The sequence below is a fragment of the Oryctolagus cuniculus genome, chromosome 13 (assembly GCF_051225735.1).
Source record: "Oryctolagus cuniculus isolate XC-2025 breed Fujian yellow rabbit chromosome 13, ASM5122573v1, whole genome shotgun sequence".
Classification (NCBI taxonomy): Eukaryota; Metazoa; Chordata; class Mammalia; order Lagomorpha; family Leporidae; genus Oryctolagus; species Oryctolagus cuniculus.
Window position 1 is genome coordinate 64,785,724 of NC_142879.1, and position 21,525 is coordinate 64,807,248.

Sequence of the window (21,525 nt, forward strand, 5' to 3'; positions counted from 1 at the left end):
CACCCATATGGGATGCTGGCACACCACAGCACCGGCCCCTGTCCTTTATCATTTTAAAGTCTGTTTATCTGGTATCAGGGTAGTTAGAGCTGCTCACTTTTGGTTTCCATCTGCCTGGTATATATCTTTTTCCACCTCTTCACTTTTTTTTATTTAAAGTCTGTTTTATCTGATGTCGGGATAGCTATGCCTGTTCACTTTTGGATTCCATTTGCCTGGCATATCTTTTTCCAACCCTTCACTTTCAGACTGTGTGTATCTTTGTGAAGTGAGTTTCTTTTAAGCACCATATAGTGGGGTCATGGATTTTTATACATTCAGCTAACCTAAGCCTTTTCAGTTGGTGAATTTAATCCACTTATGTTCAAGGTTAGTATTAAGAATTAAGACCTGGCCGGCGCCACAGCTCACTAGGCTAATCCTCCGCTTGCAGCGCCGGCACACCGGGTTCTAGTCCCAGTTGGGGCGTCAGATTCTGTCCCGGTTGCCCCTCTTCCAGGCCAGCTCTCTGCTGTGGCCAGGGAGTGCAGTGGAGGATGGCCCAAGTGCTTGGGCCCTGCACCCCATGGGAGACCAGGATAAGCACCTGGCTCCTGGCTTCGGATCAGCACGATGTGCCAGCCACAGCGCGCCGGCCGCGCCGGCCATTGGAGGGTGAACCAATGGCAAAAGGAAAACCTTTCTGTCTCTCACTGTCCACTCCGCCTGTCAAAAAAAAAAAAAAAAAAAAAAAAAATTAAGACCTGTCATTTGTTGATTGGATAATGATTCTGCCATCTCTGTTAGTGAATTTGGTGGTGACAATTTTTTTTATAAAGATTTACTTGAAAGGCAGAGTTGCAGAGGTAGAGAGCGCGTCTTCTGCTGGTTCAGTCCCCAGGTGGCTGCAATTGCCTGAGCTGTGCCGATCTGAAGCCATGAGCTTCCTGAGTCTCCCACGTGGGTGCCAAGAACTTGGGCCATCCTCCACTGCTCCCCCTGGCCATAGCAGAGAGCTGGATTGGAAGTGGAGCAGCTGAGACTCGAACCAGTGCACATATGGGATGCCAGCACTGCAGGCTGTAGCTTTACCAGCTATGCCACAGCACCAACCCAGACACGTGTTTTCATGTTTACTTCTAATGCAGGACACCCTTCAGAATTTCTTCTAAGCCTGGTCTTGTGGGGGGTGAATTCTTAAGTTTTTGTTTGCCTAGAGAATACTTCATTTCTCCTTCACTTTTAAAGGCTAACTTCACTGGATATAATGTTCTTGTTTGGAAGTTTTTTTCTTTTAAGACATTGAAAGTATCATCCCACTCTCTTCTGACCTCTAGGGTTTCCACTGAGAAGTCTATTAACCTAACTGGTTTTCCTTTATATGTAACTCGATGCTTTTCTCTTAGTCCTTATGGTTCTTTCCTTATCTTCAACTTTTGACAATTTCACAGCAATATACCTCGCAGAAGACTTTTTGGTTAAGTCTTACTTGGGTTCTTTGTATCTGGATATCCATGTCTCTTTCAAGTTCTGAGAAATATTCAACTATTATTTCATTTAGGAAGTTCTTTATGCCTTTTTCCTTTTTTTCTTCATCAGGTCATTTACAGTATCCTATATTGCACATAGACTTTCTTCATTCTTTTAATTCTTGTATTTTTATCTGATTGGGTTATTTCAGAATTCTTGCCTCAAGGTCAGAAATTCTCTCCTCCACTTGGTCTGTTCTACCGTCAAAGCTCTCAATCATATTTTTTATTTCACTGATTGAAGATTTCATCTCCAAATTTTCTGTTTGGTTCTTCTCAATGGGTTCTGTCTCCTTAGTAATATTTTCATTCATGTCACTCATTGATTTCCTCATTTCTTTATTCTCTTGCATCTCATTGAGTTTCCTTACAGTCATTATTTTGAATTCTGTAACTTATTTCACGGATATCCTTCAGTTCAAGATTAATTCTGGAGGAGCAGTGTGTTTCTCTGGAGGCGTCACGTTACCTTGCTTCTTCTTGTCTCCTGTGTCTGTCCCTATGTTGACGTCTGCCCATCTGGTTATAGAATAGGTTTCATTGTAAAAATTGTTCAACTGTTTATGCAGGGTATCACTTGGCTTTTTGGCTCTGATTCTGTGTGAGCCTGGGAGTGTAATCTCTGTGTGATTTATAAGTGACACAGTGGACTAGTGTGCTGTAGTTCATGGGAATAGAAGTGTGGCTTTGAGATAAATAAGGATTTCTTTGGTCCACAGAGTTCAGTGTCAGTCTCCCTAGCAAATATGATAGCCTGGGCCTTGTTCTTGGTGCTGAGGGAGACAAAAGTGGTTGCCCCTTTGTCCTACTGGAAAGCCTGAGTGATGTCAGACTTGTGGCACCAATTGCTATGGCTCTAGGACTGTGTGATGTGGATGGACCCTTCCTCAGGTTCTATTTATAGAGTCCAACTGGTGTTGTGGCTTTAATACCAACAGCCCTAGTCCTACGACTAGGGAGGATGACTGAACCTGTTCCACTCCTACAAGGTAACCATAGGTATACAGGAGATTTTACTGTGGAGGCTATGAGTCCAGAGAGGCGCAATGCAGGTAGGTTTTTCCCCTAAGTCCACTAGGTAGATTCCAGTGGCATCAAGAAATTTAGAATGAATCATTACAGTACTGGCGTTGCAGGGTATAGTAGGGTCATTACCCAGCTCTCCCAGGGTAGGAGCAGATTTTTTTATGGGCTGCTTCTGTTGTTCGCCCCCAGAAGTTAAGGTGAATCCCCCTTTCCCACGTATAGTGCATGAGTGTAGCTCTGGGACTGATGCCCAAAACTCCCACAGCTGCAGAATGCAAAGGACCCATCCTTTGCCCCACACATTGTCCTGACTGCTGGTAGAACAGGCTGACTGCACAACTTTTTACTGTCAAGTATGGCACTGGGGAGGTGCACAAGGTGGCTTCCCTGCTCCAAGCCTGGCAAGTTGCTCAGCACCCAGTCAGCTCTGCAGCCTGAAGTAAAAGTCAGTGGGTGAGTTCGGAACTCTCTCAGCTCAAACTGCAAGTGGCAGGGTGCACAGCAGTTTCTTCCCACCTTGATGTGGTATGATGGCAGCTCCCACCAGCAGCTGGAGGCACCAGGGGGCTGGCTACGGCAGTGTCTGTCTTCTCTCCTTGTGTCTCACAGAGTCTGTGTTTTTCTTCACTTCTTCCCCCAAAATTTGTCCCTCCTAGCCTACCGTTAATGTAAGTGTAGGTTTTATTAATCACTGCACATATTCCACCTTGTTCTGCCAGTAGATAATCTAGGGCTAGTTGGTTGTCCATGACCACCATAGCTAGGGAATCTTATAGTTACTGTAGGGCCCAACCACTATTCTGGGCTAAGTCACCCATGGCAGCAGATAAATCTTTTTTAAAATTATTTAAGAAAGAAACCTATTTGAAAGGCAGAGTTATAGAGAGAGGCCTCCCATCTGCTGGTTCACTTCCCAAATGAATGTTTCGGCCGGAGCTGGGCTAATCCGAAGCCAGGAGCTTCTTCCGGGTCTCCCACATGGGTGCAGGGCCCAAAGACTTGGGCCATCTTCTACTGCTTTCCCAGGCCATAGCAGGGAGCTGGGACTCGAACCAGCACTCTTGGGATGTTGGCATTGCAGGAGGTGACTTCACCCGCTTCGCCGCAGCGCCAGCCCCCAATAGTTTTCTTAAAGCAACTTAATAGAATGTAGTAAGTTTTTTTTTCTTCCATTATAATGGAAAAGTTCACCAGGAAGCTTACCTGACATTAGCAGTTTCCTGAGAAAAATAGAAGTAGAAAACACATGTCAGCAGGGAGTACAACAGCCTTGATGTCTCCGGAAGGAGCAGTGTATGGCAAAAGCAAGTTGTACTTATCTTTCTGAAGAGAAACCTGAGGCCCTCATTTGGCTCATACAAGTAGGCAGACTCATCCTGTGGATGTGCCTGTGAAGACTGATAGGGGCCTTTCCATTTAGGCTGCATCGGTAAGGAGAGTTCCCTGTTGCTTGGGGTGTACTGCATTGGGCACAAGAGATTTTAGGCCTCAGCAAAGCAGCAGCCTGCTTAGTGCTCCCGCATCCAGTTACCAGTGGCCTCCTAGGGAGATTTAGAAGGCCTAAGTGAAGGAGGTTAGCAGTAGAAACAAGGAGAGCCTCCAGGCCCCACATAGCTTGGGAGCAAGTCTTAGCTTAGCAAGTCTTAGAAGCCTCACAAAGGTCCCAAGAGTATCTAATCTGCATGATGTCAACTCTTGGCCTTCAAACTTTCAACAGTTGCTACACAGAGCAGAAATGGTTTGGGTGAAGAGGAATTCATCCATAGTGTGTCAAAGTGAAGAAAAGAAAGGGAGAAAAAAACAAAGACTCTTAAGCAAAAGGAAGTCAAGATCTGGCAGCACTGACTGCTCTGAGTGGGCCTCCAGCTCTTGCTGCAGGCTCCTGGCTGCCTCACCTCTTAAAATGTGGGGATGCCCCATGGCCAGGCTCTTGTTGTCAGTTGAGAAAGATTTCAAGGAAGAGATGTGGATAAAGGTCACCAGAGATTTACTTACACAAAAGGAAAGTACCCACTCCATGGAGCGTAGGCAACCTCAAGAGAAGGAGTGTTACCCTAAACCATGTTTCAAGCTGTCCTCTTGCCCCATCAGGAGGCTGATGGGAGTGGGTGTGTTTGCCATGATGATTTTATTATAATGACATTATAAAAGGCCTAAAGGTCATTGCAGAAACCCAGCCTGCAGCCATGTTGAATATTTCCAACTGGCACCAGTTCTTAAGGGCAAAAACCCCAGCAGCTGCAGTCTGCAGGGAAAGACACAGAGCACACAGGGCTGCAGTACCCGTGCTGGCAACCCTCCATTCCTGTTTGCTAGTAGCTACCTCCCTGCCCACATCAAGTGGGTCAGAAGTTAGGACACATGCCATAAATGTTTGTTAAAAAGAAGAAAATATCCCTATCTTCAGAGAGTTCATCAAAGGATGAAAGTAAACTCTTCGAAGAAAAATAGACATGAAAGCAATGGGTTTTTGTTTTGTTTTGTTTTGTTTTACAAAAGCCACTACTTTCCCAACTTACCCATTTTTACATTTGATTGCTTATATGTTAACCTCTAAATAATGTGCTTGTACTCAAATCGAGACATTCATTTGGTCCCAGGAAAGCAGTCCAGATAAAATGAGACACAGGCAAAAGACAATGGTGTCTTTATTATGGGAATTGTAAATACCAAAAAACTGGATTATATTATATTATATTATTATATTATATTACTTTCTCTCTTCAGGTTCTCTGCACTTCATGGAGTGTGTACTTTCCCTTTGTCTATAAAATATCTCTAGTGAAAGATTTGAGAATAATCACTTCCTAAAATATGGTGTCACAAAAAAAATGTATATCCTGAATCTTTCTTTTTCCCCCTCTTTAGTACTGGATGAACGAATACACCTCATCTATTGGAATTGGAGTTTTTCATTCAGGAATTGAAGTTTATGGCAGAGGTATGTGTACACACAATTTAAATATACTTCTTCAAGGTTTTTGTCTTTAAAAACTGCTTCCATATGTTATTGCAGAAAAATCTCCCCATATCTGTTTAGTGTGTTTTAGAAAAATGCGCAAGATAGAATTTTTTGTAAGAATGTACTCAGAATACAAGAGTGTACATCCATTTCATTATCCTCTAAATATTATGTCTCAAAAAATATTTTCCTTTTGAGATTGCCATATCATGATGCTTGTGTTTTGCTTTAATATGAGTGGAATTAAAAGGTAATAAGTTTATTTTGGAGCAATCCAGGCATACTAGAGGTCGTTAGAATGTTCCTGGGAAATGCATACTATGAAAAAATTATGTGGATTTCAAAAATTTACCAAAATAACTAATATTTTAATTCCATTTTCCACAAACTTTTAAAGGACCTCATATATATTGGAGCTCCTAAGTAACCTTGCACCTTGAAACACCATGATAAAAACCAGCATTTTACCTGGAAAAGGTCTGGTGCTAGAGAATGTCAAACTTGAAATACCAGTTTCCTGAGGGAATTTCAGTTATAAATTTATTTCTATAGCCTTAAATATCTACAAACCTGAAAACATCACTGAGCAAACCCTGCCTTTGGTTATACCTAACATTTCATTCAGTGATGGCCTTTGTCTTTATTACCTTTCATTATGATTGCTATGACAGGAGCCACTCAAACCAGGCAGCTGTGTTTTGAACAGCTTTCTCCTTTGTTCCAATACCCACTTTGGCACAAGAATATCTTTCCCTGATCAAGTTGTAGCTAATAACTAGCTGCCTGAGATCACATTACTGATTTGATCAGAGTTGTGATAATATATCAATTTGAACCATAAACTCACCCTGTAGTCTTTAGCCAGGCAATCTCTGTGACCTCTTAGAATCTATTATTGCAGTTTATTCAGGGTTATCCCTGAAGACTACATAGCAGCTTTAGCTGTGTAGTAACGGGGAAGACCCATTCATTGAAGTGTATCCGTATGGTGTTTAAACTGCCCCGTTTTAAAATTTCACATAAGCTAGCATATTAAGTCTTGGCTAGAAATATCTGCCATTCAGGCTCTGTCTTACTTTCAAGGCACACCTACTAAATAATCCTAAAACATAATGAGGGGCTCTGGCTGAAAGTTTTCAGAAATTTGAGTTGCTGTGAGTGGGATCATAGTCAGTTGTTTTGCTCTCATTTGATTTGGATTTAGCTGAATTGGTGTGTTATTATTCCTTTTTAACTTGAATTTGTATGATGTGCCTTGAACCACATAACCAGACTGCAGCAGATCCATGTGGCATTTTCTTTATTTTTCCAATGAAGAAGCTGAGCCTCAAACCTGCCAAGGGTCATATTGCCAATAATGAACAACTAGAATTGCAGCCCAAGTGTCTTCCGTGCGCTAGTTCCTTGCATAATCATTGCTTCCCTTCCTAAAATGAGTTAGGACTTAATTAGAAACATCATTCAAAACATATGTATGTAAACTTTGGGAAAACTAGGACCAAATATTTTCTTGAAAGAGAATTATTGCTCCTTGAATTTAAAAAACGGGGGAGGGTTTTTGTCTTCCTTATTATGACTAGAAAAGTTAAAAATCCAAATAACAATCTTTCTGTGTCCATTGTGATCCAAAATACTAAATTTATATTTCAAAGTTGAATGCTAAACATTATTTCTTATCTATATCATGCTTTTTTCTGAGAGGTCTGAATCAAAATTAAATCAAAATTTACTGTCTGCCTTGTTTTTCCCTGTACTTTATCATAAGACCTTAAAGATTATATTTAATAAATTTTAAGTGATGAGACTAATTTAAACATTGATTTAGAATTTTTAAGTCATTGGGATATCCAAATTGTAGCCAGAGATCTGATTTCAAGTGTCCATTTTGTTCTAGATGAGAGTCTACAACTATGAGATGGACATACAATCACTAGTACATGTACAGGGCACTTCAAAAAATTCATAGAAAATGGAATCAAGGGTTTATTTTGGTGCAAAAAAAAACAACCTTGAAATCCATCAACAGGAAGTTAACAGAAAATATGTATTATGAAAAAACTGCATGGATTTCAAAAAAAATCTTTTTTTTTTTCCCACCAAAACAAACTTTTCCATAAGCTTTTTTGAGATACCCTCATAGTTCCTTCCTGGCTAAAGACTTGGTGTGAAAAGTAAGTGTGTGTGAGGGAGAAAGAAATTTTAAATACATATATATAAGCATCTTATTCTTGAGGAGAATTGAATTCAGTGTCTCAGGTTTGGTAATGTATTGACTTGTCTCTGACATTAACCAAGAGTCTTGATCCTAGGACCCATGGAAACGCACTAGGATTAATTTCTCCAGTGTGAAGTGTGAGTCTGAAATTAGATCACTTTAACTTAGAAGTGGCAAATCACTGACCTGACCACCTGCTTAGCTTGGCATGATGTAAATGAGAAACTGTGTTTACCTTTGAGTGATAGTTACTCTCCTTTTGCCAATATAAAAAATAAATATAGCAGTCAAGATTATCTTTTATCAAGTTTCAGGTCTTGTGACAACTGTTCTATGCTAGTAATAACTAAATGAGATGCTTGTGAAATCATTTTGTAAACTGAAAATTATTTAGGTGCTATTAAAGCTAAAAAGGGTGGGGGGAGTCTGTCTTCCTTGCTATGACTGGAAAGTTAAAAATCCAAAGCATTCTGGTTAAATTTTATGCAGTAAATACTAAAAATTATGAGTTTTCTCTTTTCAGAATTTGCTTATGGTGGCCATCCTTACCCTTTTTCTGGAATATTTGAAATTTCCCCAGGAAATGCTTCTGAACTAGGAGAAACATTTAAATTTAAGTAAGTAGGAAGGATACAGTTTTATTACACTGTCTTAGGTGCCAAAGTTTTATTTTCAGGCATACAGAATTCTTTCTATAGATTAAAATCTAAAAAGTGTAAATGTTTGTTACTTTTAGTTGGCTGGCACTTTATACAACAATGTAAATAGATGTAATTTTAAAGATGGTTATCAGCCCCCCTTCCACCAAAAAAATGCCCTGAAATAAACTTCTATTGCTTTATTCAGGGCCCAGATAAGTTATTTTGTCTACTTCTAAAATGTTATTTGTTTAACTCAGGTTCTGCTTCAAAAACTTCTCTATTGATTCCTTCCTCAATTTCCTGCTTGGAGAGGAGGAAAGTTTTATTGTGACTTACCTACCAGTGTTAAAAATCCAATGAAAGAGAGACTGTTTCTAAATTTGAAATAACTAGATAGTTGATCAACCTGGGAATGATTGCTAAGGTACCTACATCACATGTGATGATAACCCTAAAATGTGTGGATGTCACTGCACTCCAGCGCAGCATTGACATCTGAATGTTACATAATCAAATTGCCATTCTTTAATTAAGGTTTGTACTTAAAGTGATATTTGAACCTTAGCTTCAAGGAGCTTTTAAGAAACTTGTGGGCCTATAGTAATAATAATTTGCCAGAGAAAAAGAGGGAAATGACATTCACAATGTTGAAATTCAATAGAGAGCTACATCCATGATTCTCTTAGCTCATCACCGAATTGAAATATTTACACATAGCAGTGCTATAATGCCATCCTGATTCCATTCTTTAGGTGTCCCTTTGGCAAGACCACTTGATAAAAGGGTTTCCTAAGTATTTTTTGCTTTCTTAAATGCCTAACTTAAAATCCATTGTTTCTAAGTGAAAATATGGCCAACTTTTGGTGGCAAGTCTAAGCAAACATATGTTTCATATGGATCTGGGTCTCTAATGATGTAAGTACAATATAATAGCTGTGAAAATAACTGATGCTATTTTTTTATGTAATGACATTTCATAAAGAAAAGTAGTATACTTATTGCAAATAAGAAAAAGGTAAAGTAATTAAATATTAAACATAAATCTCATTTACCTTTTAGACTTATAATATTTCCAGAAATAAACAACTGTTTAAGCATACTACTTATATAAATACCTGCAAGTCTCACTTCTGTGTTTTTTTTTCTTCCATCCTTTTTTTCTTCTTTAAGAGAAGCCGTTGTTTTAGGAAGCACTGACTTCCTAGAAGATGATATAGAAAAAATTGTAGAAGAACTGGGAAAAGAATACAAAGGCAATGCTTATCATTTGATGCATAAAAACTGCAATCACTTCTCTTCAGCTTTATCAGAGGTAATTTTATCCTGAAAGTTATTCAGATAAGTAGCATGGCTGTCCCACTATATTTGATCTTAATTTTTTCCTACTTATTCACATTATATAAAATACAGTTTTGTATTTGTCTCTCGTATAGATGACCTTTCCCAGCATTGGAATCTTTAGTCAGGACAGTTTTTAAATTGTAATTCTATTCATTTCTTTGTACTAGATAGAGAGTAAGTGTAAATAATTGTCTCATTATTTTATTGCAACCTATAAATTTCACCTTAAAATAAATGCCTGAGAGACTTCTGTGTATTGCCTACTAAGATCTCTCTTGGGGTGGGGAGCATTTAGTACAGCAGTTACCATGCTACGTGGGATACCTGCATTCCATATCAGAGTGCCTGGATTCAGTTCCTGGCTATGGATGTAATTCTACCCTTCTGCTAATGCGTACCCCAGGAGGTGCCAAGTGATAACCTGAATAGTTGGGACCCATGGAAGAACTGAATTGAGTTCTGGGTTTCAGCTTAGCCTAACTATGGCTGTTGTGGGTATTTGGGGAGTGAAATAAAGCATTGAAAACAATTTATGTTAGAAATTTTTAGTAAATTACAAACCTGAATTTTTTTTACGATATTAACAATTGACTTTTCCCATGTTAAAATTTTACTCTCCTAACCTGTGATATAGACCATCTCAGTTCTTAATTCCAAGCAGAAAATCAAAACTAGATGGAAGTTAGACCACAAGGGGCCTGCGGCACAGCAGGTAAGCTGCCAAATGCCGTGCTAGTTTAAGTCCTGGCTGTTTCACTTCGGATCCAGGTTCCTGCTAATGTGCCTTGGAAACCAGCGGGAGATGCCCCAAGTGCTTAGTCCCCTGCACTCATATGGGGAGACCTGGATGAAGCTCCTGGCTTTAGCCTGGCCCAGCCCTGGCTGTTATGGCCATTTTGGGGAGTGAACTAGTAGATGGAAGATGTCTCTCTCTCATCTCTGCCTTTCAAATAAATAAATAAGTCTTTTTTAAAAAATAGACCATAAAAAGAAAATGAAGGGAAGCAATCAAAACGATCGTAGAATAAAGCCTAGAGAATTAAACAGCCTTTGAAGCGCCTCCCTGCCCCCCAGGCTCTTAGCAGATGACTGCTGTGGGGGGTGCAAGGAAGGGGTGAGCTGCTATTTCAGTGGCCCTCTGTGCACAATGCTTAGCTACTTGGCCTTTTTCACTTCCCTTGTGGCTTCTACAGTGTAGTTCTGAAACAGGACTGTGAATTGTCTGTTACTGTGCAACACTAAGTGTGCTTCATGGAGCAGCAGCAGCATCTGAGAATTTGTGGTGGGTCTCTGCCCCACCACAGATGAATTGAATCCGAATCTCCGTCAGGTGATTGTTATGATCATGAAAGTTTGCAAAGAATCTCAGGTCTGGTGGATGCTTAGATACCATAGAGATCACCTAGTCAGTTTTCAGGGAAGGAGAAAAACAGTCCTGAGCTTTCTTGACCCCAGACATTCTGTTTCTGGGAATTCATGCCAAGATTCCTAGAATACTAAAATTGGCAGAGATAACAGACAGCATGTAGACTTGCCTCCTCATTTCACAGAGCAGGGAAATGAGCCCCACTGGGGTGAGACTTAGCACAGGTTATGATGGAGACTGAGGTTAGACCCTGACCTCTTGGTCCAGGGTATGTTACACTTCAGCACTTCTTCTGACTCACTCCTTCCCAAATTCATAGCTTTATTGAACACAGAAACCAGCACCTCAACTCTGCTCTAACCCAAAACCGTATTACAGCTTTGGGGCCTGAAAGCAATTCTAGATGTCTGGAGCCATATTCTTAGGCCACAGTGTTTATGCTGTTCCCCATATAAATGCTAAAACTGGTAAAAGATACTGAGTCCCCAAAAGATGTTTAGATAAATTAACGTGCTTTTACATCTTTGACAATATAGTTTGGAGATGTGGTTCATCTAACTAGTTGTAGATAGACAAAGTCATGGCTAATTTTGATTCTTTTGTCAGCATTGTTCCAAAAATTCTAATCGTTTTCATTATCTAACATCACAGTGTTACCAGTTCAGATGCTTCTTTATTACAGGGCTTAGCAAACACCAGCCTACCATCTTGTTTTCCATAGCCTTACAAGCTAAAAATAGGAATAAATATGGCAACATATAAATTAATGTGAAATTCTAATTTCAATATCCATATTATTGGGTACTGGAATACATACCCATGATGTTGGAACACAGCAATTTTTTTTTAACCTGTCATCTTGATTGTGTCAGACTACATCAGCAGAGTAGTTGTAACGAAGACCAATTCCCGACAGAGCCTGAAATAGTTATTCTGTGGCCCTGAACAGAAAAAGTTTCCCGCCTCCACAAGTTACATCCATTTGATTCATTCAAATTGGCTTGAACAATGAAGCAACGTAATTGTCTCACAAAACAGGAAATCCGGAGTAACGGGAATCCAGAGGCTTCCCTGTCAGTATGGTCAGTGTCTCAACAGTGTGTGTCATCAGGGGCTTAAGGTCTTTTCATCTCTCCCAAATTGTCATCCATAGAATGTTGACCCTGCCCTCAGACTAGCTCCCTTTGTGGATTTCACATAGCTGCTGCAATTTTAAGTGTAGCATCCAGAGGAAGGAAGAAAAGTGTCTCTCCCTCTGGCCCTCTTAAAACGGTGAAGCTTTTTCAAAGGACCTCCCTTTTTGCCTCCCCTTCCAAAAGTAGGCCATGTTTCATAGCAAGAACTGGATCAGGTGCCCAATTCTAAATCAGCAGCCAAACGACTGTCATACCATGACTAATGCAATTGGTCTAATCTAATTCTTTAATACTTACAGTGGAAAATGTAAACATGTATAGAAGTAGAGAGGTTTTTATGATGAGCCCTTTTTACCTATCACTTGCATACGAAAATTACCAGCTCATGGCTAGCCTTGTTTCACTGAAATACCAACCCCTTCCCAGATTATTTTAAACACATCCCAGATACCATTTAATTTCAGTTATATTTCATTCCACAGCTTTAAGAGGTAAATTCTTTAACAGAGCCACAACATTCCATCACACCTAAAAAATTAACATTCATTCCATAATACTATCCATATAAACAATGTCCAGATTTCCCCAGTTGTCATTTTGAATGAGAATCTAAACAAAGTCCCATATAGCCGATTACCTGAGGGACAGTATAGATGGAAAAGGTGAGATAGATGCTTAATTCTTTACCTTTACTTACTGGTTTGCAAACAATGCATGGATTCCTATGGAGAAAAGAGCTGAAGCTGCTGTCCATAGAAAGGCCTCCCTCCATGGTTGTCCTGCAGCTGACATCTGGGAACTTGAGATTTCCAAGGCCTCTCACGGTCCCTGGAACTGACAAGAGCGGTTCACTGTGCACCTGTTTGGCAGATAATCCAACACAGGTGAAACACCTAAGTCTGAACATCTAGATTCTTGGTGCATTCTAGCCAGAACACAACTGCATGACCAGACAACAGAGAAATTAGGATGTCCTATGTGACTCCTCTGGGTGGGGGAACCCTTAAAACTGGCAGTTGGCTTCCTCCAAACTAAGTCCAATGTACCTTTTCCCTTGGCTGATTTTGTTAATATAGTTTGGTTACCATGAGAACACTTACAAGCTAACGTCTGTTGGGCCCTAGTCCTGGTCAATCACCAAACCCGGGCAGTGGGGGAGGGCATGGGGGTGTCTTAGAGACTCCTGACTCACTGAAACATGGCAAAAGGACTGTTTGAGAAAAGAAAGGTTGAAGGGGAAGGGAGTATGGGGAACACTGGTGCCTGTGGAGTCACCCATGATATGAAATATAAGCTGAGCTGTGGTCTTTTTGTGAGAGGTAAAAGTTACTGTGGAATTTCCAAATGATAGATTCAGCTCCAAGAGAGTTGACTCACTGAATCCCTTGGCTACTTTTGGCTATGCTGGCTAACGAGAAGGGCAAAAAAAGTACAGCCCAGTGGTACCTTTGGTGTGTGTTCATTCAAGGTAGGAAGCCCAGAAATTCCCAAAGATGAACTTAGTTTGGCTAAAAAATGTTAAACATTTATCTTGTTTACTCCTTAAAAATAGGAAGGAGGAGTGTTGAATCAGTTCCCAGGGCTGGAGCAAAGTGCCTTTCTTTAGCCTGGCTGCTACCAAGTCTACCCCAGCCTGTTCCCACCCCAATTTCAACTAGGATCTCCCCAAGAGCTACAATGTTAAACCTTTAAGTGCTAAATTTACTAGTGAGGGTTTGAATCCATCTGCAGTGAGGAATAAAAGGAGGGAATTCTCTGATGGCTTTGTATTTTGTGGCTGTCGCATCTATGGATGTACGATAGGAATTGATACAGAATATTTTATGCTTGTAATTTAGCAGATGCTCCGGGAGTGCTGCAGAAGTAGACAACAACATACTGGCTTTTGCTTGGGTAGGGTGGGTAGTTTAAGTCCTTCAAGTATTAAAATCAGTCTCTGTAATTGATGGTTTTTACTGTGATTTTTGCCTGTTGGAGCCTGTGGGGAAAGGGGAGACAACATAAAAAGAAAAGCAATCTCCAGATGGAAATAGGCTTTTAAAGTTTTGGAAAGCAGTTTTTAGTTGCTAATGAGCCCTTGTAAAATCAGATGTCTGACCCACAGAGGCTGGTGATTACCCAACTCGACGTGCGCATTTTTGAGTGGGCTTTGGGAAGGGCTTAGGAAAGCTTTGCTTGCCACTTGAACTTGGGAACATGGCTGTCTGGCCCTCCAACATCACAGCTTTTGTGCTGCCAAAGAAAAGTCCCTGGCTTTTTATAGAATCTCAAATTCACAAATCCTAATTGCTAGGCTTGAATCTTAAGCGAAAACCTGACACTGTCTACCACACACTGTTCTGGCCTCACCACAAGCTGAGTTGCACTGAAAGCAGCTAAAAGGCTCAGGAAACAGGACTTCTACGAGAACAACTTCTCTGTGGGGCTACCTGAAATCAAGTGCCGATCACGTCTGTACATCTGATGCAGGGACTAACCGCGTTCCTCATTTGTGATTATTGCCAAAAGCTACAAGTTGGGGGAAAGCACATCACCAGGACTGTGACCCCATCCCTGCTCCCGATGGACCTCACTTCCCTCACTGTCCCAGGGCTGTGCCACCGCAGTAGACTTAGGACTTCTTCTATTGGTGGCAGTGTGCAACAGTTGACTGATGGCCTAGCTCTGCTCCCTGACACCTTTTAAGGCAGCTTGAGTACTACATACAGCTATCCCCAGAAATGGAATGATTTATTTTATAGACCTGTCACTAGATAAATGATCAGAATGAAAGGAGTAAGTGGTGCTACGATGTTTTTTTGGTTTTTGGTTTTTTTTCTGAAAACTGAAGATTACTCCGAGCCAAGTCCTACATGAAATGTCTTTCTGGTTAAGTTACATAAAAAATATTTTACTGTTGTCCCTATTCAGCACATCCCTTCCAGATGAGAGTGGGCGAAAATTTGTAGAATGTGAAGTGAGCTCAGTGGGACATAGTGATTTTGTAATGATAACAAACAAACCCTTGCCACTTGGGAAGGTTCAAGGAGGAGGAAGATTTATTTTTCAAATACCGAACATTTGTTTTTCAATATTGCCTCTCTCCTCTTCCTAAAGAACTGCCTGTGCCACCTTCTGAAACTGCTGCAAGCATTTTGCATACAAACAGGCTGCTGAGCCTCTGCTCACAGCTGACCGTGCTGACTGTGAGACATCCAGGAGCAGCCTCGGCTCCCACACTTCCCACACATGCCACACGCAGGTGCCAGCCACACGCGAGAGGCTGCTAACCTGATGTCTTGGACAAACGAACCTGGAGCTGACTGCCTTCACTGTGCCTCAAAGATAAAGACTCAACTAATTTCTCAGACTGGTTGGTAACATGGAAGGTACTCCAGACCTCGCCCAGTTTTCCCCTAATTTTTATATCCTTTCACTGTAATAAATCATATCCATGAATACAACTACACGCCGAGTTCTGAGTGTCCTCTAAGCAAATCAATCAAACCTGGAAATGGCCTTAAGAACCTGACAGTTGCCTAGCATTCTCTACAGATAACCAGTTTTGTTTTTTCCATTTTTAGAAATTTAATATACTGAATTTCCCCTCTTCCCATTTCAGAATTTCATTTCAGTGCAGTTACTATTCTTGTCTCATTTTTGATCAATGAGAACCTCTTCAGGTTACCTCCTGAATCTTTTGAATTGGTCACAATAATCTTTGATAGCCTTTTTGTTTTCTGATGTCACAAGATATTCAACTCATCTATGTGTTTCCTTTTTCAGAACTGGTTGGTTGGTTCCAAACAGAAAACATGAGACACCTTATCTGGATGTTAGGGTTGCTCATTACTACTAAATTGGTGATTATTTCTAGATTTTTGTACTCCCAGTGGGTACAACTAGGATGTTTTTACCGGTTCATGGTGATATTTCTACTGCAGATTCAGGCTGCAGGTTGTACTTAACCTAATCAATACAACACCTAAATCTTAAGTTAAAAATCCCCAATCTTAACAATAATATAGGCCGGCGCCACAGCTCAATAGGCTAATCCTCAACCTGCAGCGCTGGCACCCCAGGTTCTAGTCCCAGTCGGGGCGCCGGATTCTGTCCCGGTTGCCCCTCTTCCAGTCCAGCTCTCTGCTGTGGCCCGGGAGTGCAGTGGAGGATGGCCCAAGTGCTTGGGCCCTGCACCCCATGGGAGACCAGGAGAAGTACCTGGCTCCTGCCATCGGATCAGCGCGGTGCACCAGCCACAGCGGCCATTGGAGGGTGAATCAACGGAAAAGGAAGACCTTTCTATTTCTCTCACTGTCCACTCTGCCTGTCAAAAAAAAACAATTACTCTTTTTAAACCCCTCTATACCTAAAACAACTTTACAGTAATTGTTGTGTCACCACAACCAGCAGTATGATCATGGGAAAGGTGAATTTTTTGGTAGTTCTTTCTTTCTTTAGAGTATGGCATAATATGGAATGTCAAATTGACGTATTCTACAGTTAACTGGAAAAATTAATTTCTATGTGGATTATGCCACCATCTCCATACACAGTTAGGTTCCTTTATCTTTTCCAAAGAGACTGCATTTTTAGTGTTGTTTTATACATATGTACATAAAATCTTTCCATGGTACCACAGTCTAATATAAAAAAACAAGTATAGGGGCCAGCATTGTGGTGCAGTGGGTTAATGCCCTGGCCTGAAACACTGGCATCCTATGGGCGCCAGTTCTAGTCCCAGCTGCTCCACTTCCGATCCAGCTCTCTGCTATGGCCTGGAAAAGCAGTAGAAGATTGCCCAAGTCTGGCCCTCCTCCTTGGGCCTCTAGAGATGTAAGAATAAACGTGCGATACTTGAAACCACCAAGTTTCCACTGATTTCCAAGTCAGTACAGACACTGGTGCTCCTACTAACACAAATGCCTAAAATGGTAGCAGTGCCTTTGAAATTAGGTGATAAAGGTTGGAATGATTTTGAGGGATTTAATAGGAAAGGCCAAGATGAGCTGAATAGATTGTTAGTAGAAATATAGAATTTGGGTTTTTTAAAATTAACATGTAATGCTTGTGCATTTTTATGGGGAATTAAATGTAATACTAGCCAGGATTCCAAGGGAAATGAGGAATGTGTTATTGGAAACTGGATAAAAGGAAATCTTTGATATATAGTAGCAGAAGCTTAACTGAATCACCTCCTACAGTTATATGGAAAGCAAAAATTCTAAGCAATAAACTTAAATGCCTAGTTTTGGAGATTGTCAATTTTTAACAAAAGACTTATTTATTTGAAAGGCAGAGCAATGGACAGAGATCCTCTATCTGCTAGTTCACTCCCCAGTTGGCCTCAACAGCCAGATCTGGGCCAGGCCAATGCCAGGATCGGAAGCAGAGCAGCAGGACTGAACTGGCCCTCTGACGTGGGTGCCGGACTCGCAGGGCAGCTCACCCTTCTGCACCACAGTGCCGGCCCTTCTGGGGATTTTCAAGAAAAGTGCAGGAGGTGCAGTTTGCTTTCTTGCTGCTTATAGTAAAATGTGAAAAGAACAATAAGAGAAGAACTGTTGAGCAAAAGAATGAATCCGTGTGTGATGAACTGGTACTTTCTCAGCCTATCCAAAGCACAGACGGTGCTAAAATTAGGAGCCTCACTGCTAGGAAAGCATGCCACAGACAGAAAGACCAGGGTGTGACTGGCTGGGGTGTGCTGAAGAGATCAAATATATGACTCATGGGTCCCCTTGACCATCTCGGCAGAAACCAGAACTAGAGCTGGGATTACCCAGGAAAGCTCTGTGGAGGAACCCCTTGTCTCACAGAGTGGATATCAGTGTTTTTGAGAATTTTATATTAGCAGAAACACTACCAGCTTAGACTGAAAGGGACAGAAAGGGCAAAATGAAATAAGACTTTGGACTTCCAAAATTCAACAGGCTGGAGAAAAAGGAAGGATAACTCCAAGGACATAATCAAGGACCTAGAGGGCAGAAGGAAGGCCACAAAGCTTACTCCCAGGCCTTGGAACCTCGTGGAGGTTGCCCCATTGGATTGCTTGGGACTTGTACCTCCTTTTTTTGCATTTTCTCTTTTAGAACTGGAATGTCTATAGCAATTGTTTCTGGGCCTCTACCATCACGATAGCCCAGAAACATCCTGTATATGCTTCTCTCCACTTTACTTTTGTTACTTAACAGTATAGTAGTGCCCCCTTATGCAGAAGGGATGTGTTCCAAGACCCCCAGTGGCTGCTTGAAACCATGGTTAGTATTGAACCCTGTCTGCCTGGATGCCTTCTTCCTATACATACATTTCCTGTGATAGAGTTTATGAATTTATAAATTAGGCACACTAATTGAGATCAAGAACCAAAATAGCAGTGATATGTGAATGATTTCTTTGTCTTGAAAGAATCGAGAGAGAATATTTTCAGACTTCAGTTGACCTCAAGTAACTGCAACTCCAGGAGGCAAACCGTGGATAAGAGGGGGCTACTTTACTGTTATGTACAGGTGCTTGTTTTATAGCAACATATATATTCCTCATTTCTGAGCTGAGTAGTCCCCATGTGGATGTACCATGTCTATTCTATTCAACCAGTTTCCTTTTAATGACACTTTATTTTTAGTCTTCTGCTATTAACAAAAAGTGCTGCATGGAATAATACTATATGTATGTCATTACATTTTCTCTAGGATAGATTCCTAGAAGAGGGATTGCTGGATTGAAGCTTAAATGCAAAAGCATTCTTACCATATAAGCCAAATATGATTTGACCACTAGCCACAGTAAGAAATACATTTTCTATTATGACCCAGTTTGTGCACACACAAGCACACATCCATGCAAAACTAAAACAGGTGTCACAGTTACTTCACTGTGGAAAATCTTTCATTTTTAAGATTCAGATTGCAATGCTAAATGATTTATCAGTGGGTCTTGATGCAAAGTTGTAAAAACATTGATTTGACCTAAGAATTGGCACACTTGTTACAAGAGCCACAACAGTAAAAGTTTGAGGCATGTGGACTACCCGTGGTCTCAATTCTGTATTACTGTAACCCAAGAGCCTTAAGCAGTATGTAAACAACATGGCTTGGTTCAGTTCTAGTACAGCTTTGTCTACAAAAACAGCTGTAGATTTTAGGACTCTAACCAGCACCATGGCACAGTAGGTTAATCTTCCGCCTGCGGCACTGGCATCCCATATGAGCGCCAGTTCTAGTTCTGGCTGCTCCTCTTTCAATCCAGCTTTCTGGTATGGTCTGAGAAAGCAGAAGATGGCCCAAGTCCTTGGGCCCCTGCACCCACATGGGAGACTGAGAAGAAGCACCTGGCTCCTTGGCTTCAGATCAGCGCATCTCCAGCTGTTGCAGCCATTTGGGGAATGAACCAGCAGATTGAAGACCTCTCTTTCTCTACCTCTTTCTGTAACTCTGTCTTTCAAATAAATCTTTAAAAAAAAAAAAAAAAACTGTTTTAGGCTAATTAAGGTACATTCCCAGGAGCTGGGATGAAGTTAGCGCTGCCTGTGACACATGGCTATATGGAGGAGGGTAGATTACTGAGGAAAATTAGAACTTTGAAAAAGAATGGATGGGCCGGCGCTGTGATGCAGCGGGTTAAAGCCCTGGCCTGAAGTGCTGGCATCCCATATGGGTGCCAATTCAAGTTCCGGCTGCTCCACTTCCCATCCAGCTCTCTGCTATGGCCTGGGAAAGCAGAAGATGGCCCAAGTCCTTGGGACCCTGCACCCATGTGGGAGACCTGAAGGAGGCTCCTGGCACCAGATCAGCACAGCTCTGGCCGTTGCAGTCAATTAGGGCGTGAACCATCGGGTGAAAGACCTCCCCCTCCACTCCCCCTCACCCTCCCTCTGTGTAACTCTTTCAAATAAAATCTTTTAAAAAATGGAGAAAATGGCTGTTGCCTAGTTAACAGCAGCTGGTACATTCACCTGAGCAGTCTTAACACTTAAATGATTAAACTCCAAATATGCAGATGCCCCTAAATATATCTCAGGTATAAAATGTAATGTTTCTGTACTGGTTTTTTTAAGAGTAGATAAATGGGAATGATGTAGTCATTGCTTAGCTTTGTCCCAGATCTAGCTCATGAACACATTCTTCAAATATTTTTAAGTATCTGCCTCCCTGTCTGCCGCCAGGCACTGTGGCAGGTGCTAGTGAATCCAAAGTGATCTGCACAGGCTACTTCCCTCAAGTAAGACCACTTCACTTCCCATACCTTTAAGACAGAGATGTACTTAAAGGGCCAAATTGTCAAAGAAATAATTACAAATGCCAGCTTATTTAAATTTTAGCCTGTTTTTGGACATGAAATCTTTGAAGTCTCTTTCCAAAGTCAATGGCTAAGATGTGCAGTTTGTTTTGTTTTGTTTTGTTGACTTGTAGAGATAGAGACAGAAAGGTCTTCCTTCTGTTGGTTCACTCCCCAAATGGCCACCACGGCCGGCGCTGCGCCAATCCAAAGCCAGGAGCCAGGTGCTTCTCCTGGTCTCCCATGCGGGTGCAGGGCCCAAGTACTTGAGCCATCCTCCACTGCCTTCCCAGGCCACAGCAGAGAGCTGGACTGGAAGAGGAGCAACCGGGACTAGAACCCAGCGCCCATATGGGATGCCGGCTCCGCAGGCGGAGGATTAACCAAGTGAGCCATGGCGCTGGCCCCTGTGCAGTGTCTTAAGATGGCCCTACCACATCCCATGAATCTGAAGGCAAAACCCCAAAGCGGCAGTGAAGCATGAGCTTAGCTCAAGCCCAGTGTGAGAAGGGGAAGAGGATAATAAGGGGTAAAGTTCGTACTAGAAAGACTGCAGTAAAGGGGTTGTGGGCACAAGAATGAGAAGCAGGTGAATACTGGGAGACCATCAGTTCAGAGGGATTCTAGTGCTACTGGAGTTTCAGACTAAAGCTTAACCAGGCCTCCATGGCTTGCTCAGACCACAGCCCTGCTTCTACTAAGGAACCACAGCCAGGTTTTACTTTGGGCTAACACTTCCTTCTGAGCCTCCCTGAGCTTCCTTGAAGCAAGTGGGTCAGGGACAGAAGTAAAGGGGTGAGATGTAGGCTGGGAGAAGAGGAGCCCTAGAGACGGGGGGAGGGGTGGTGGTGGAAACGACTATGAAAACAGAGGAACGTCCACAACCCACTGCTTCAGCTGCCTGGGCCTTCGGCTACTCCACCAACATGTTGCATTAACAAAGCCATCTTTTCTTACGCGGCGTTCAGGGTATTCCCACAGGTGTCTCAAAGCAATTCAGGAATCAAACACGGAATGAAGCCCAGTAGAATCAGCTTATTTTTACTGATGTATAAAACAAGCAATTTTTTTTTT

General features: G+C 41.6%; 1 protein-coding gene across 1 annotated transcript in view; it reads left to right on the forward strand.

The window, feature by feature from the left end:
• DESI2 (desumoylating isopeptidase 2) overlaps positions 1-21,525 on the forward strand; it is a 74,517-nt gene that overhangs the window by 49,065 nt on the left and 3,927 nt on the right. The window contains exons 2-4 of the mRNA XM_017347702.4: positions 5,403-5,475; positions 8,235-8,328; positions 9,523-9,664. Coding sequence (XP_017203191.1) covers positions 5,403-5,475; positions 8,235-8,328; positions 9,523-9,664 — 309 coding nt within the window. The remainder of the gene's footprint in view (positions 1-5,402; positions 5,476-8,234; positions 8,329-9,522; positions 9,665-21,525) is intronic.